This window comes from Halichoeres trimaculatus, unplaced genomic scaffold, assembly GCF_033239565.1.
Source record: "Halichoeres trimaculatus isolate MK-OKI-2021-1 unplaced genomic scaffold, fHalTri1.1 fHalTri1_scaffold_9, whole genome shotgun sequence".
Taxonomy (NCBI): Eukaryota; Metazoa; Chordata; class Actinopteri; order Labriformes; family Labridae; genus Halichoeres; species Halichoeres trimaculatus.
In genome coordinates, this window is record NW_027437188.1 from 27762575 (window position 1) to 27776289 (window position 13715).

General features: G+C 42.0%; 1 protein-coding gene across 3 annotated transcripts in view; it reads right to left on the reverse strand.

Annotated features, from left to right (window-relative positions):
- Positions 1–764: 764 nt before the first annotated feature.
- stard13b (StAR related lipid transfer domain containing 13b) overlaps positions 765–13715 on the reverse strand; it is a 70852-nt gene continuing 57901 nt past the window's right edge. For all 3 annotated transcript variants that reach the window (XM_074679017.1, XM_074679016.1, XM_074679018.1), the window contains 13 exons: positions 9593–9664; positions 8382–8463; positions 6916–6979; positions 4611–5980; positions 4343–4513; positions 3995–4154; positions 3598–3796; positions 3201–3414; positions 2679–2793; positions 2336–2557; positions 2000–2217; positions 1738–1914; positions 765–1653 (listed from right to left, as the gene is read on the reverse strand). In XM_074679017.1, coding sequence (XP_074535118.1) covers positions 1536–1653; positions 1738–1914; positions 2000–2217; positions 2336–2557; positions 2679–2793; positions 3201–3414; positions 3598–3796; positions 3995–4154; positions 4343–4513; positions 4611–5980; positions 6916–6979; positions 8382–8463; positions 9593–9664 — 3182 coding nt within the window. In that variant the 3' untranslated portion in view covers positions 765–1535. The remainder of the gene's footprint in view (positions 1654–1737; positions 1915–1999; positions 2218–2335; positions 2558–2678; positions 2794–3200; positions 3415–3597; positions 3797–3994; positions 4155–4342; positions 4514–4610; positions 5981–6915; positions 6980–8381; positions 8464–9592; positions 9665–13715) is intronic.

The following is a 13715-nucleotide window of genomic DNA, read 5'->3' on the forward strand; positions in this document are numbered from 1 at the left end:
TCACTTTGAAATGTTTTTGTAATTAATTCCATGGCTTAGAGCTAAGAGGGATTTTGAATTGATACCATACGGTAATACTTGAAGTCATCAAAATAAAACTTTTTAAATTGGATACACAGTAAGCATTACATCTTTAAAGACTGACAATTTACTAAGGATTTGATTTAACACCGATACAAATACTCGGAACAAGCTCTGTGTGTATTTGTTTTTCCCAAATGAAAAAACAAGCATAACTAGATTCATTTGCTTCTGGAAACAGAAGATGTCCATAGTTAGGGCTGATCAAAAAGGGCCATCTAGTGGGCAAAAAAGATAAATAAACTGGGTAAATGGAAGTTTTCCCTCCCATCTCATAGTAGTTTTTTTGTTTTTGCTCTTTTGTTGTTGTTTGTTTGTTTTATTTTTAAGGATGGAAAAATGTTTAAGCTTTGATCCCAAATCACAGCTATATTTTTTTTACCTGAAAAATTTGAAGACTTAAATCAGTACTCCCTAAGTATCATTTCTTTTTGATATGCCTGTGGTCATGTGTTTATATTATTTATCCACTAGAGGTCGCCCTTGTCCAAGATCAGGCAGATATACATGCCAGTTAAAGTCAGTGAAATGTACTATATGCCAGCATACATGGTTGTGAAATTCTTATACTATTAATGTTGTAAAGAATCTTACGCTGCATTAATTTTCCAAAAAACACCTTCAGTCCTTTTCACAGGTTAGCAGATAGCTAATGAATAATTCTTGCAAGAATCAGTGGCAACATTTTATTTTTATTTTGACAGTTTTATTTAAAAAAAAAAAAACAAAGTGTGTCTTTTACTTGACTGCACAATCCAGTACCTTTAAGCCGGTATGACCTGAGTCAAACCTTAAGTCATTCATTTCACAACCATACGAGGTCAAAGTTTAATAAAATTACACCCATTCAGAAATGGCAATACTGAAGCAAAGTAAAACCAGCTTACAATTTTGTACCATGTGTATTACAGGAGGGTTGACACTGAAATAATCAATATATAGGATATTAACATATGTACTATTTTACCCTTCACTTATAGACAATATTTACATATTGCTTGCATGTACAGTTTATTCACACACATATTTACACAGACATTTGAGTCTATATTATAATTATAGCTTAAAATCTGAGAGAATTATATATTCATGCTTCCCAGAAGCATTTAAGAGCTTCGATGTCGTAGACATTGTAGATTAAAGTAACAGTAAGAGAATATTATCAAAGATAATAATTATACAGGTTTACAAACATGAAGGTAAATAAATCCTAAGTGTAAAGACAATGGCAGGATGATTAATTTCTCATTGAGTGTTTATTCTCAGCACCTATAAGATGTCCTCTTCTGTCATTGTGCAAGTACAGAAGAGCTCTAAGTGATTCTTTAGGGCTTTTCTTCTCAGCTAAAACTGTGCTTTAGTTCTGGGGTTCAGTCATTGTGCCTGCCTGTCAGCAATGTATCAAAGGCTCAGTCGAAGTGTCAAAGCTAAGGAGACACAGCTGACAGAGAGTTTCAGATTTTGGTCTCTGGTCCGTCTGTGATAAGTGGCTGAAAAGAGTTACGGACCCGAGCAGCTTCTGCTGCACACAGATGACCAAAGGCTTTGTTGTACCAATCTGGAGTCCTCCCCCTGAAAACAAAACAGCAGATTTAGTGTGCATTGATGTTGACTGTGTGTAGGAACACAAAGTAAGAAAGTGCCCTGAGGTCTTACTTCAAGTCCACTCTGCAGATGTGAGTCAGTCTGGACTTTCCTGAGCCACATGGCTCTAGCAGGTAATTCGACTCCAGGACTATTGCTCGTACCCCTCCGAGAGAAGGACAATCCTCATGCTCTATCGACGAAGAGACCAGGGAGCAGGCACCCTTAGGCAAATCTGTCCTCCATGACCTTAATGCGACAGGAAGTAAATTTAGTATATATTCAGTATTTCAAGAAGGGTCCACTTCCACATGTTTTACTTTGTTCAACTTACCTGATGACTACAAAGTCCCTGCTGGAATGAGGAGGCATTCGGTTCAGGACGTACTGAAACACTTCTGTGTTCTTATCCAGAGTCTCACACACTTTCCACTGCAGCAGGTCCACATCCCACAGGTGGCGCTCTCGCAGCACTCGGTTCAGCACTACAGATGGTGGCGCTTCCACCTCCACAGACACTTTCCAACGTCTCAAAGGATTCCCATCTCCAACCTACAAAAATCCCCATGCTAAGTTGTGGTTCTCAAAGCAGAACTACGATAAATTATATTTTTTGTAGTACTATGTAGGAAAGATAAACATGAACACCATTCAAAGTAAGAACTCCAACCTTCTTATAGTAGAGCTCTGTGTTATCAGAGCTGCTGCAGGACACCCAAGACTTGGACTTCTCCCGGGCCTCTTTGAGCAGGTTCTGATGCCTCCCCTCCATATGGGTTTGGTATGTTCCATCATCATCCTCCAGCTGCTTGCACAGCTCGTCAATTGTTGGTGCATGCAAGTCAGCCTCCACGTATGAATTACGCGACTGAGTAACCATCTCATGAGGGATCTAATGGATGTATAAAACCATGAGGTAAGACTCGAGGCAATTACACTTGAAGGCATTCCTGTGGATATTGCATCCAAGCTTGAAATTCTTGCATCATTTCAACTACAGGTTCTCCTCTCACCTCAAAGAGACGGTTACACTCTGTGATCATATGAGCGAGGCCTTGTGTGGCAGCTAAGTTTTCATTCAGGTCCTTCTGGTCTGGTCTGCCGGTAGCATACTTCTTCTGCATAGCCCTGGAGAGGTAAAACTTATTAGTCCAACTGAGTCCACAAGTCAACGTCCCTTTGAAACGCAGTATATAAACCCTTTCTCTGCTCTGCAGGAAACCTCTTTGATCCCTTCAGCAACAATTTCTACATGGTAAATTAGAGAGCTTTGCTTTGTTTGTACACAGCATGGCCTCATAAAACACTGAGCTCTAGAGAAAGAGTGCCATGACTTTTAAAAAGTTGCTCAGAAAGAGAGTAATCTAATGCACCCCTTGGGGCTTAGAAACCCTGTAACCTATTTTATTTCTGTCTTTATGGAGTCATAGGTGAAGATAATCATGCAGGAGGTTAATAGAACGCATGCTTGTCTCATTCATTAGAGTTTTTAATAGCACAGAGCAGCAGGAAACTAGGAGACGTGATAAAAGTACCTCGGAGAGAGATTGTCTTTCTTCAGTATGTTGAGATGAAAGAGGGATGGAGCCAGGCACACAGCGATGTTCATGGGTGTCATTTGGTTCTCTTCCACAGAGGAAGTGACATCACTGAGGAAACAGAGCAAGGTCTGCAGCACCTCCCTGTTTTCATCTGACATCAGCATGATGGCTGCCTGCACAGCCTGCAACCTTTGATCCTTTGGTACATCTGCATGTGAGAGAATTGAGTCTCATTATTCCTGCTCTGAACCCAGACTAAGAGAGGAGATACTGAACTGTAATTCGTATGATTTATAAAAACATCTTAACTCGACAACATGGATTAAATGTATGTGATTTCACAGTCCCTCCTTGAAATAAAGTCAGCTTGCACAAATAAAAAGAGACTTACACTGGTAGATGTGCAGGAAAGTCTCCCCAAGCTTGCTGGTGAGCAGAGGCTCAGGTAGATCTCTGAAAAACTGCTTCACCATGTCAGCCACGTCATAGGCAGACTGATCCTCGTAGTTCACATTGTCTGGAGAGCTCTCATTCATCTGCCTGAGAGCTTGGATTCGAGACTTCACCCCTGACTTACGAAAGAGACCAACCTTCAGGGTGAAAGAGAAGTGTTTGTGTTAACCTAGCAGCTGAAAGGAAGAGGTAAGTACATTATACATGTCCTCTCTTTATACTGTTAGTTTGTATTGATTTACAACAGGCCTGTCAAATCCAACCCTACACTACAAAAAGACACATCCAACAAGTCATGTAACATGTAACTTGAGAGTTTGTATACTGTGCCTGACCTGGTCAAGACACTGGCTTCTCAGGTAACGAAGTGCCTGTTGCAGGCCAAGAGGCAACGGCTGTCCTGAACGCTGCACATGCACGATAAGAGGAACCCCGAACACGTTCTTGTCCTTGTAGTCTGGTACCTTCATTCTCTTCATGAACTTTGGCACAGACCTACAGAGAGAAAAATACTTTATTACATGCACCACAAAAAAGTGTAAACAAAGAACATCCACAAGAACATACGCACAACTTTAAAACATCTTTAAAAATACTAGTTAGAAATTTGATCAGGTTTAAATTAGCAAAGAAAAGATGTGATTATTCCCAGAGGGGATCTTTGAAGTTAGAATGAAACTCACCAAGTCCATCCATGTTTGTTGGACATGGAGTACTTCTCCATGATTGCAGTCAGACGCAACAGAGAAAACTTCTGCAGTAAACTCAGCTGTCCTGCTGACTGGTTGGTGATTTGCAGGGAGGCCACTGAATGACTTATGCGATTAGAAATCTGAAAGCTTGGCCATCTTAACCTGCAAAAGGTATATGAAGAAAACAGAAGGAGAATTTAAACTAATGCAGTTAAATATGTCTGGACTTGCAGTACAGCTCACTGTCTTAGTGTCTTACCGATTTGGTCTCGTGAGTGAAGCACCAACTCCTGAGTCCCTCCTCTCCCTGAGACGTGCAGACTCTGTATCTGCAAGCGATACTCTGTCTCCGTCTCCATAACTCGGTGTAGTCTGGCTTCCTGTCACAGAATTTCCCTCAAAGTCTAGAGTGATCTGACTGGAGGACTGGAGGTCCACTGTACCCTCTCTCCTCTCACCCTCCACCCGTACAGACCCTTCAGCAGCCGGTAACACATTCTGGGACCAGTGGTCCACAATCTGCTGTAAGCCGTTGACGTGCAGCAGGATGTCGTCAAGATGAGGAAACAGGTCCTCTTTCTCCAGGTCTATCAGGTCTCCTGTGCTGGCGTAAAGATGTGAACCAGGAACGTTATCATAAACACTGATCCTGCTGCCTCTGGTACAGCACTGGGTGACAGGTCTGGATTCCCTCCTGCATGAAATGAGTGGTGGGGGGTCCAGGTGCACGCTGCCTGTGTGCCAGTTGATAGAAGCGCCGTTGGTGGGGGACAGGCTCTCAATGGACAGTGCTTTGGGAAAGGTTCCCGGCTTGTGGTCTTTGGGAATGTGAACCACCAAGTCTTCATAGGAGCAGGACTCATTCTTGCGGTTTTGTTCTGCAACTCTATTCACTTGTGTTCCTGAGAAAATGTCGACATCCTCTAAATACATGCCGCTGCGCTTGTGGTCGGCCCGGTGAGGCTTACGTTCCTTCAAGCTGGGTGTGCTGACAGCGCTGCCGCTGGAATGGCTGCTGCCCTCACTGCTGGACTGGGACGGTAGAGCTTTGTTGGACAGTGTTTCTGAGGCCTCGACATCTCCGTTTATAATCTCAACACACCGCAGTGTCTTCAGTGCCTGGGCCTCCTGCTGCAGCACTGGAGAGCTGATCACCAAACTCTTACGACCTCTACCCAGAGTCCCCCTGGAGCGCAGGGTCTCCATGCGCTTTAGGAAGTCTTTGGCACGGATTCGGCTATTCTTGCCGTGCTTGTCTGTCAAAGAGCTGAAGTGAGAAATGTCTTTGGGGATGTGAGGCATTGTGAGGGAAGTAGAGTCTGGCATTGCTGCAGAATCTGGGCAGGTACGGTTGGAGCAGTCTGAGTCCTCTGTGCTGAGGCCCCTGTGACCGCTGCCGCCGCTGCTCTCACTGTGCAAAGAAGAGATCTCCGGCTCGCTTAGGTCTGTCAGAACGCTTTCACTGCTGGTTGTGGTTCTCAGAGGAACGCCATCCCTGGATGGATGAGCCTCTCCGTGGTTTTCCAGTAGACAGTCAATGTCTTGGAGTCTGGACCAGCGCCTGCTGCTCCACTCAAACGTCCATTTGTCACTGATAGCAAACAGGTCTTCTTCATCAGAGTCTTCACTCTGGGGGAAGACAGCTTATGTTACATCATTTGCTCCATGATTTAATTAGCTATTTTTAGACTTGTAGAAATGAATGCTGCTGTTTAACTTCTTCTAATAGGAATTTCATAACTGTCCAACACTTATTCAAACAGATCCACATGTGGCTATATGATAAGAGTCTGACATTCTTTGCTCATATTTCAAACTTTTCCCTCATCCCTGAAAAAAATGAGTCATGCAATTTTTAAATTTGTGTTTTCAGAAGAACAAATTGTCACAAGATCAGATGTTTTTTTCAAGATAAAGCCAGTGTGGCATCTCACGCGTCATCTACGCCCCGAGGAACGTTCAAAAAAGAACTCAGGAAATAACTGAGGATCTGCTCTGAATTAATAACATTACACAATCAGCCAACAGTGATATAACACTAGACGAATGCTTCCTTTGACTTGAGGACTCTTCCATAAATAGACCAAACAGGAAAAAAATCATTAATAAGAGCCAGCGGGCTGCATTCCAGAGTGGGGACAGATAAAAAGCTGTCCTTGCTCAACATGCATGAAGCCAACAATGGTACAATCTTAAATATCACAGAATCTGGGGTAGAGGGATAAAGATCATATTTGCTGTCGGTGCAGGAAACAAATGCATTACTTGAGGCGACAAAGGCAAGTGATGTTTCTCTTGTAGTTTTCACACTTTTCAAATGACAATGTGTCATCTGAGTCAAGAAAAAGCTTTCTCAAGAGAAACAAAACAGACAGAGGCTCTATACGTAACACAGTGTTATATTTCAAAATAAGAGAGAAACCTTGACATACTTATCCCTTAACCCTTTGCTGAAAATTTACACGTTATCACCAGTAGTTTTCTGTTTTAAGGTGTAGTATTATGCTCATTCTGTGGAAGCACTGTTTTCATGGTGAAGTCAGTCATCTTGAGCCCATACTTACTTTCTTTTTGGGAAGGTTGACATCAAGCTTCATAGAGGCACACTTGTTCAGGGTGTTGAGCCGCCTGGAAAAGAACAAATGGCCTCAGATTTAAACCAGAAGAGTTTTCTAATGAGCGCTGCAGCATTAAACACTAATCTGTTCCTGTCATTTGAGCATTAACTGAAACGAGCAGACCCAGAAGGAAATCAAGTTTGTCTATGGCACAGAGTCACAAATTGATCTGTTCTCTTTCCCTTAGCATTGGGTCTGACTCATTTTGTGAATAAAGACAGTGTTTAAGAGTTTGAAATCCAAAATACTGGTTTAAATGTCATCAAGTATGCAGCTTGAGTGTTGGACGATGTGCGTTATGATTAGAGGTTTTGTGGGTGTGTAGCTGGAATATTTGAAGTCACAGCACAAAAAAAAGCTTAAATGAACCAACAATAGAACAGGGAAAAGATGACGGCATGACAAAACACACACCAGCTCAAAGACACTCCTTTGTGGTATGATAATAACAAGCTTTAACAGTTCCTTATACCGCTAACAGTCTTTTTACAGATTGACTTCATTGTTCTGAGACAGTAAACGGCCTCACATGGAGGCTGTAACTATCTACCACTGTGCTGTAGATGACAGGGGTTAGCCAAACACCAGTTCTCATGATTGTTGCTGAGATAGTGGGACCTGACTGAGGGGTGGATTTTGAACTGGGGGCCTTTTATTCCACAGGCCTAAAGAGCTTTGAATGTGGTTTCTAAAATAGGAGTCAGCTCAGCCCTGGATCAGAGAGAGCACTCACATACATGAAATATCCATCACTTTCAGCCCTATCAAAGCCCCTGCGGTATGTAGGGGGGTACTTAGATCTGCACGCTCGACTGTAATTGCGTAACTGACAACAAAGACATCCTAACGTTGCTATAGAGATGCTGGGGAGTCATGGGCAAAATCACATCGGAGGTGGAACTGTTTCCAATTGTTTTCTATTTATCCGTGGCTAGTTAGGAATTTAGATGAGTTGCTTTGGGGTTGTTTAGAGTTGCAGTATATTGAGCTGTGTGAGGAAACCCTTTCCCTGCACGACGGTTGCTGTGGTGACCCGGGTAACTAAATGCTGTTTTCATCTCGCCTCAGAAAAAGAACATGAGTTTTCTCGCCCTACAAGGGAGGGATGAGGAGCCACCAGTCGTTGGCTTAGGGGAGGATAATATTCTCAATGCTGTGAGTCATATTAGGAAAAAAACACTCAAATCTTGAGTTTATCATGTTGTTATGACTAAAAGGAGATTATATCAGCATTTCAGCCCTGAGAGATAAAGGTCAAATGCTTTTATGAGATTTTAAATAAGGGAGATGTGGTAAAATTAACAAAAACAAAAAGCTATGATGTGTTTGGTACAGGGATTGTCACATACTTCCACTTCCTTTCATCGTTGATGTATATGTGGCTCTGATTTATCTGACTCATGTCTGATTACCTGCACAGAGGCTCTACAAGATCTTTGTCCAGGAAGTCATGATCTCTTTTTACAGGAGAGATGTCGATGGGGAACTGGGAGTCTGCAGAAAACAGAAAAAGAAAAAGAGAGAAAATTACCACACTGAAAATAGCTCTGATATTTCTGTGTTCATGAATAGGACAAATGAAAATAAAGATCTGGAAAGCACATTCTTTCCAGCAGCACATTAAAGTCTTGGAGACCATCAGGCTGGTCTTGTATGTAATGCTAATGAGAAGAGTCAGAATTTGCCTAAATAACAGCGCTCAGGCTTGTGCGGGCATTACGTCTTGCTCTGGGTATGGGCCTCCTCTTACATAACTTAAGCGACTGAATCCAGACCCTCTGAATCTGACATTCCAGCACATTCATGAGAAGTCATTAACTTTTTATGAAAAGCAGAGGCTGCTCTGAAAAGCTTGACAAGGCCGTGGCTGTTGCGAAGACACTCAGATACACTGTCTGCTTTGAAACATGAAAACATCCAAATAGCAGATTGCCGATTGCATCATTAATGTCATTTCTAATACGTAACGCCTCGCATCAGCAGGAACATCTCGTGTTATCTGCTGTGTGCTCTCACAGACGTTAGCAGCGCTCTTTTCCAGAGCTCTGTTACTAAAATCTTTCAAACTGTCGGCAAACAAATGTACTGCACCAAAGCACATCAAAGTCTGGCCTCCACACAAAGATCTGAGGGAGCAGAGCTACTTTAAGCTCTGATAAAACCCATTTTTTCCCGTGACTTCAGTCTTTAAGCACAGAAGACATGTTTATATAGTTATCGTGGCTTGAAAAAGATTAGACTTTTTTAAAGCGGCTGATGTTCCGCTCATTTTGTGGTGTCTGGGGATCTGTCTGGAGCCCTTGCTCCAAGGCTTCCTGAGGACAGTTGTGTAAATGAAGCTCACTGTGTGCAGCTTGTGAATGCATGGTTTTATATACAGCTTTGGGGACTGCTGTGAAAACCAGATGACTCTGTGTTGCATCTTTGCTCATCATTAAAAAAAAAGTCAATTCAAAGCGTTTTGTTTTGCATCAGCAAAGCAAGTTAAAATAAAAAGTCCATGTATATGTTTATCACTGAGCCCCTCTATTAGTGAGCTACCTCATTAATCTCTGTCTTTTAACCAAACAACTTTTCCTCCTGTGTGATTTATATGTGTGGGAGTTGAAAGAGCTTTTATTACCTTCAAAGAGCTGAGCATACTGGGGGAATCCTGCTGCCCGCAGCCAGTCACACGCCTCTTTTGCCTCAATTTCTGGAAAACACAAGACACAAGACGGATTGTTTTAAAAAACAGAGAAATTAAAAGTGAAAGTTAATCACAATGAGTCCTTTTCATTGAAAAAGGGCGTGAGTATCAGAAAATGCAGTCATAAACTCCCCCAGGTTGACCTGGGTTATTCTCAAACTGAAACTTCTGTCTGACATGTCTGAGATGGTGTGATGACGACATCAGGCTCAGACTGATGGATGGACGCACCCGGCACACATAAAAATAACATGAGATTGAAATAACGTGAGATCTAAACAACATGAGATCATAACACTATAAGATTGAAAAAAAAAATGAGATTGAAACAACCTGAGATGAGACAAACATGAGAAACAACGTGCGATCTCACATGAATTTCAGTTGTGAGCTTAAAGAAAAATGTCTGTGATAAAAACAAACTGAGGAAATTAATTTAAAGGTAAAATAGGTGAAATGAGAGCATCATCATTCACTACACAGACCCAGAACTGTTTAGTAGAAAGGACATTTCAATTATAAGAAATAAAGACAGACACAAAACTTAAGACAAGTTACAAACATATATATCACATCTGCTTTCAGGTCCCTGTGCCGTCTGCAGACTCCTGATCTGCTGATGACAGGGACAGGAAACAGACCGTTGGCGCCTTTCCATTAATGCTAATAGAGTTTGGTGTCATTTACCGCCTGAGTGAGATGCACTCTCTGACGCACCAGTGCTACAGTACACAATCTGCTCTGAATGAAGAAAAAAACACAGAAACTTGTTTGCTAAATTATCAAAACAAAGAAATAAGGAGGCTTGTAAACATTATATTTCACCTCAAATATAAAAAACAGAGGGACAGTACAAACAATTTGTCCTCACAAAATTGTAACAAAGAACTGACTCAATCAGGTGAAAAACTCAGAGTATTTTAAATATAATACTGATGTAGTTACAACATTTGCATTTCTAGGCTGTAAACTGTAGGTTGGCTGAAACCAATTTAACATATCACATACAAGGCTTCAATAGACTGTTTTCTGTTTCTGTTTCTGATGTAACCTAGAAAGCAATTTACTGTATATCAAGAATAAAAAGTTTGAAAATCTGGATACATATGAGTGATTTCTCTCAACTTCCAGAATATATAGAACATTATCCACTTTAAACGTAACACAATATTGAATACAAACTGAGAATTTTACATGAGAATATTCTTACCACTTCCAGTTGTTCTTTGTAAGTCACACAGTCAGTCAAATTCTCACTGCCCTTTCTTTGAAATGTAACCACTTTTCTCTCTCAAAAGTTATCCAGACTTTATGAGCAGAACCATCACATCCATGTCTCTCCCTCTCATCACACATCTGAGGTCTCAGCTCCTCTGCGGCTCTCTTTCTGTCACACTACAGCTGAAACATGAACCGCGCTCATTCACCGCACAATACTGAGTAATTACTGCCACTGTAACCTCCCAAAGAGATACCGCTATCAGCCACCTCTCCAAAAACTGGGACTCACCTGCTCCGCTCACATCTGTGTCACCCAGAAAATCAATGAAAAGTGACTTTGGTCTTCAGACTGAGCAGCAACTGAATCAATATTAACAGTTCTCCACGTCCTTGGGCGACAATAGCAGACTACTGTTTCCAGCAGCTGATGAGTCAACATGTGTCTGCTGCTCTGCTCTGTTCCCACCTGTATCACCAGGAGCAGGAGGCTTTCTGCTCAGCCAACCTCCCCTCCCAGGTGGATAATATCAGGTCTGTATTATTCAGCTACACAGTGAGAGCGCTGCCAGGTCCTCTTGTGTCCCACAGCCGCAGGTTGGACCTCTGGGAGCACGTAACCTGAGCTGGGAATTCCTCTCTGTTTGGCATTCAGTAACACGATACCGAGACATTCTGTCCTCTCATCCTCTCTCTAAGGAAATCTCCTGTGGATAAAAGGCTGGGCGGGCATGGTGCCAATAAGGGAGAACTTGTTTGCTCTCTGCAAGCTTTAAAACTGTGTACAGTATAAAATTACAGTTTCACAAAGAGATGTTGGCGCTGACACAAAAGCCCAGACTGTCAAACACTGTGTACTGCTAAAGGCCAACTCCTCTCTTTACAATTCGCTTTATGCAACGTTCACTATCACGAACACAGGTTATGCAATTCATCGTTGAGATATGACATGTTTCAAAGTGCCGCAGGGAGACATGGCACACTTGGATGTTGATCGAGAAGAGCAGACTCAATCGCTGCCAAAAGGATGACGGTTTTAAAGGCTCGTTCACATTCTTCTCTTTCAAAAAATTTACAGCCAACCACATGTGGCTGAAAACTTTCCAAGACTTTGCGATGTGCTTCGTTTCATCATGAGGAGCATCTGTCTAACAGAGAAGCTCCCTGGCTACAATAATCTTCTTTCTTCGAAATTAAATGCATTTGCTCAGGCTTATTATAAATTAAGAAGCCATCATCATTGGATGATTAAAGCCACCAAGTCACTCAAACTCCTGGTTCTTCTGTACTTACGGGATATTTTCATCATTCAGCCGGAGTGCTTCATATATCCCTCAAGACTTCAGATTGTCCCTCAGCATGTCAGAGCATCTTCATTCCCACGCTGAGCCACATTCCTGCTCTCGCTCTGAACACAGTTTGAGCTCAGATCCTCAGCTCCTTCTTACCCCTTTCTCTTTCCATCTACCCCCAACCACCATGTGCCTGTCCCAACACTAAATCTCTCCTTCAGTCCTCCCCTTTCTGTGGCATGTTCCCCCTCCTCCTTCCCCCCTGGCTCCTTGTGCCCAGCCCTCCTACCCAGCTCTGCCCACGACAACTCTTTTATACCCCACTCAGCACATTTTTGGCAAAGACCTCAGCAGCAGCGTTGCCTCTGAATTCTGGGAATCTTCTTGTAATTCAAGGCCGTGTTTTTAAACGGCTTCCATTGCTGATATGTTTCTTTGTTTTTTGGGTTATTTTGGCACAGATTACATGAAGTCAGCTCTCACAATCTTTCAAAAATATCATCCAAGAAGTGTTAAACTGTGGGAAAAGTTTCATTTAAACAAACAGAAGGGAAGCAGCGTGGTTTTGCAGGGTCCAGATGTTGTTCCAGGAGCTCGACGAAATGGAAAAAAAGCGTAGGCAGCTGAAGTGGGGGGAAAACCGTGACATAAACTGTCAGCAATCAGCAGCAGTGAATCATGCTGAGGCACACGGCTCACAAGACTCAGCGCTAACATCATCACAGTGATATATTTGTCTGTTTCACCTCCGTAGCTGCCTCTTTGTCTGAGGAAAAGTGAATGAATGAGAGGAGCTGTGTGATCCGTGTCACCTGAGACAGTGAGGTGTTATGTTTCAAAAACAAAGAGAAGCTTATAGCAACTATATGTGGAAAGACTTCCTGTTTGTTGGCTGCAAAGAAAAACAATCTCTGTCAAACTAGAATCATGAAAAATGTATTACCATATGTTTTATAAATTTATTTCTTGTTTAAAGAATGTACTGAAATATTCTACTATCATCCAAGAAACACAAACCTTACTGTGCCTCCAAATGACATGATGTAATCATCTATATTTGGTACTTAAGTGTTTTGAACTTGACATTTCGGTCCAACAACAAAAGCACACATTTTCTGCATTTTTCTGGGGTCACTGTGTGAGTTTGTAGCTGGGGGTTGAGTTTCAGGGGAAAAAGAAGCCAAGACAAACAAAAATTCACTTGCAAGATGAAGTCAAAATTAAATCAAAGGAAGATAAAGCAGCTAGTTATAATGAATAAATCATATTTTCTATCTCATCTGTACTGCAGTCACCTGCCACTTGTTGTGGCTGTAGTTCCAGTCAATAGCTACCGCCGTAACACTGTAATGATACAATGCTCTACTACCCGAATGTAAATAAGCACAGGCCAATGGAATCCTGGAGCACAGCTTTGAGAAGAAAAATTAAGATAAAGTTTTAAGTTGGCTGTGTCTGGTTAAAGGGGCTGTGAGATTGGAGATTTAACAGTATGTTTTTTTATTCAAGAATACTTTTTACCAGATACAATGCAACGGGGTAATGTA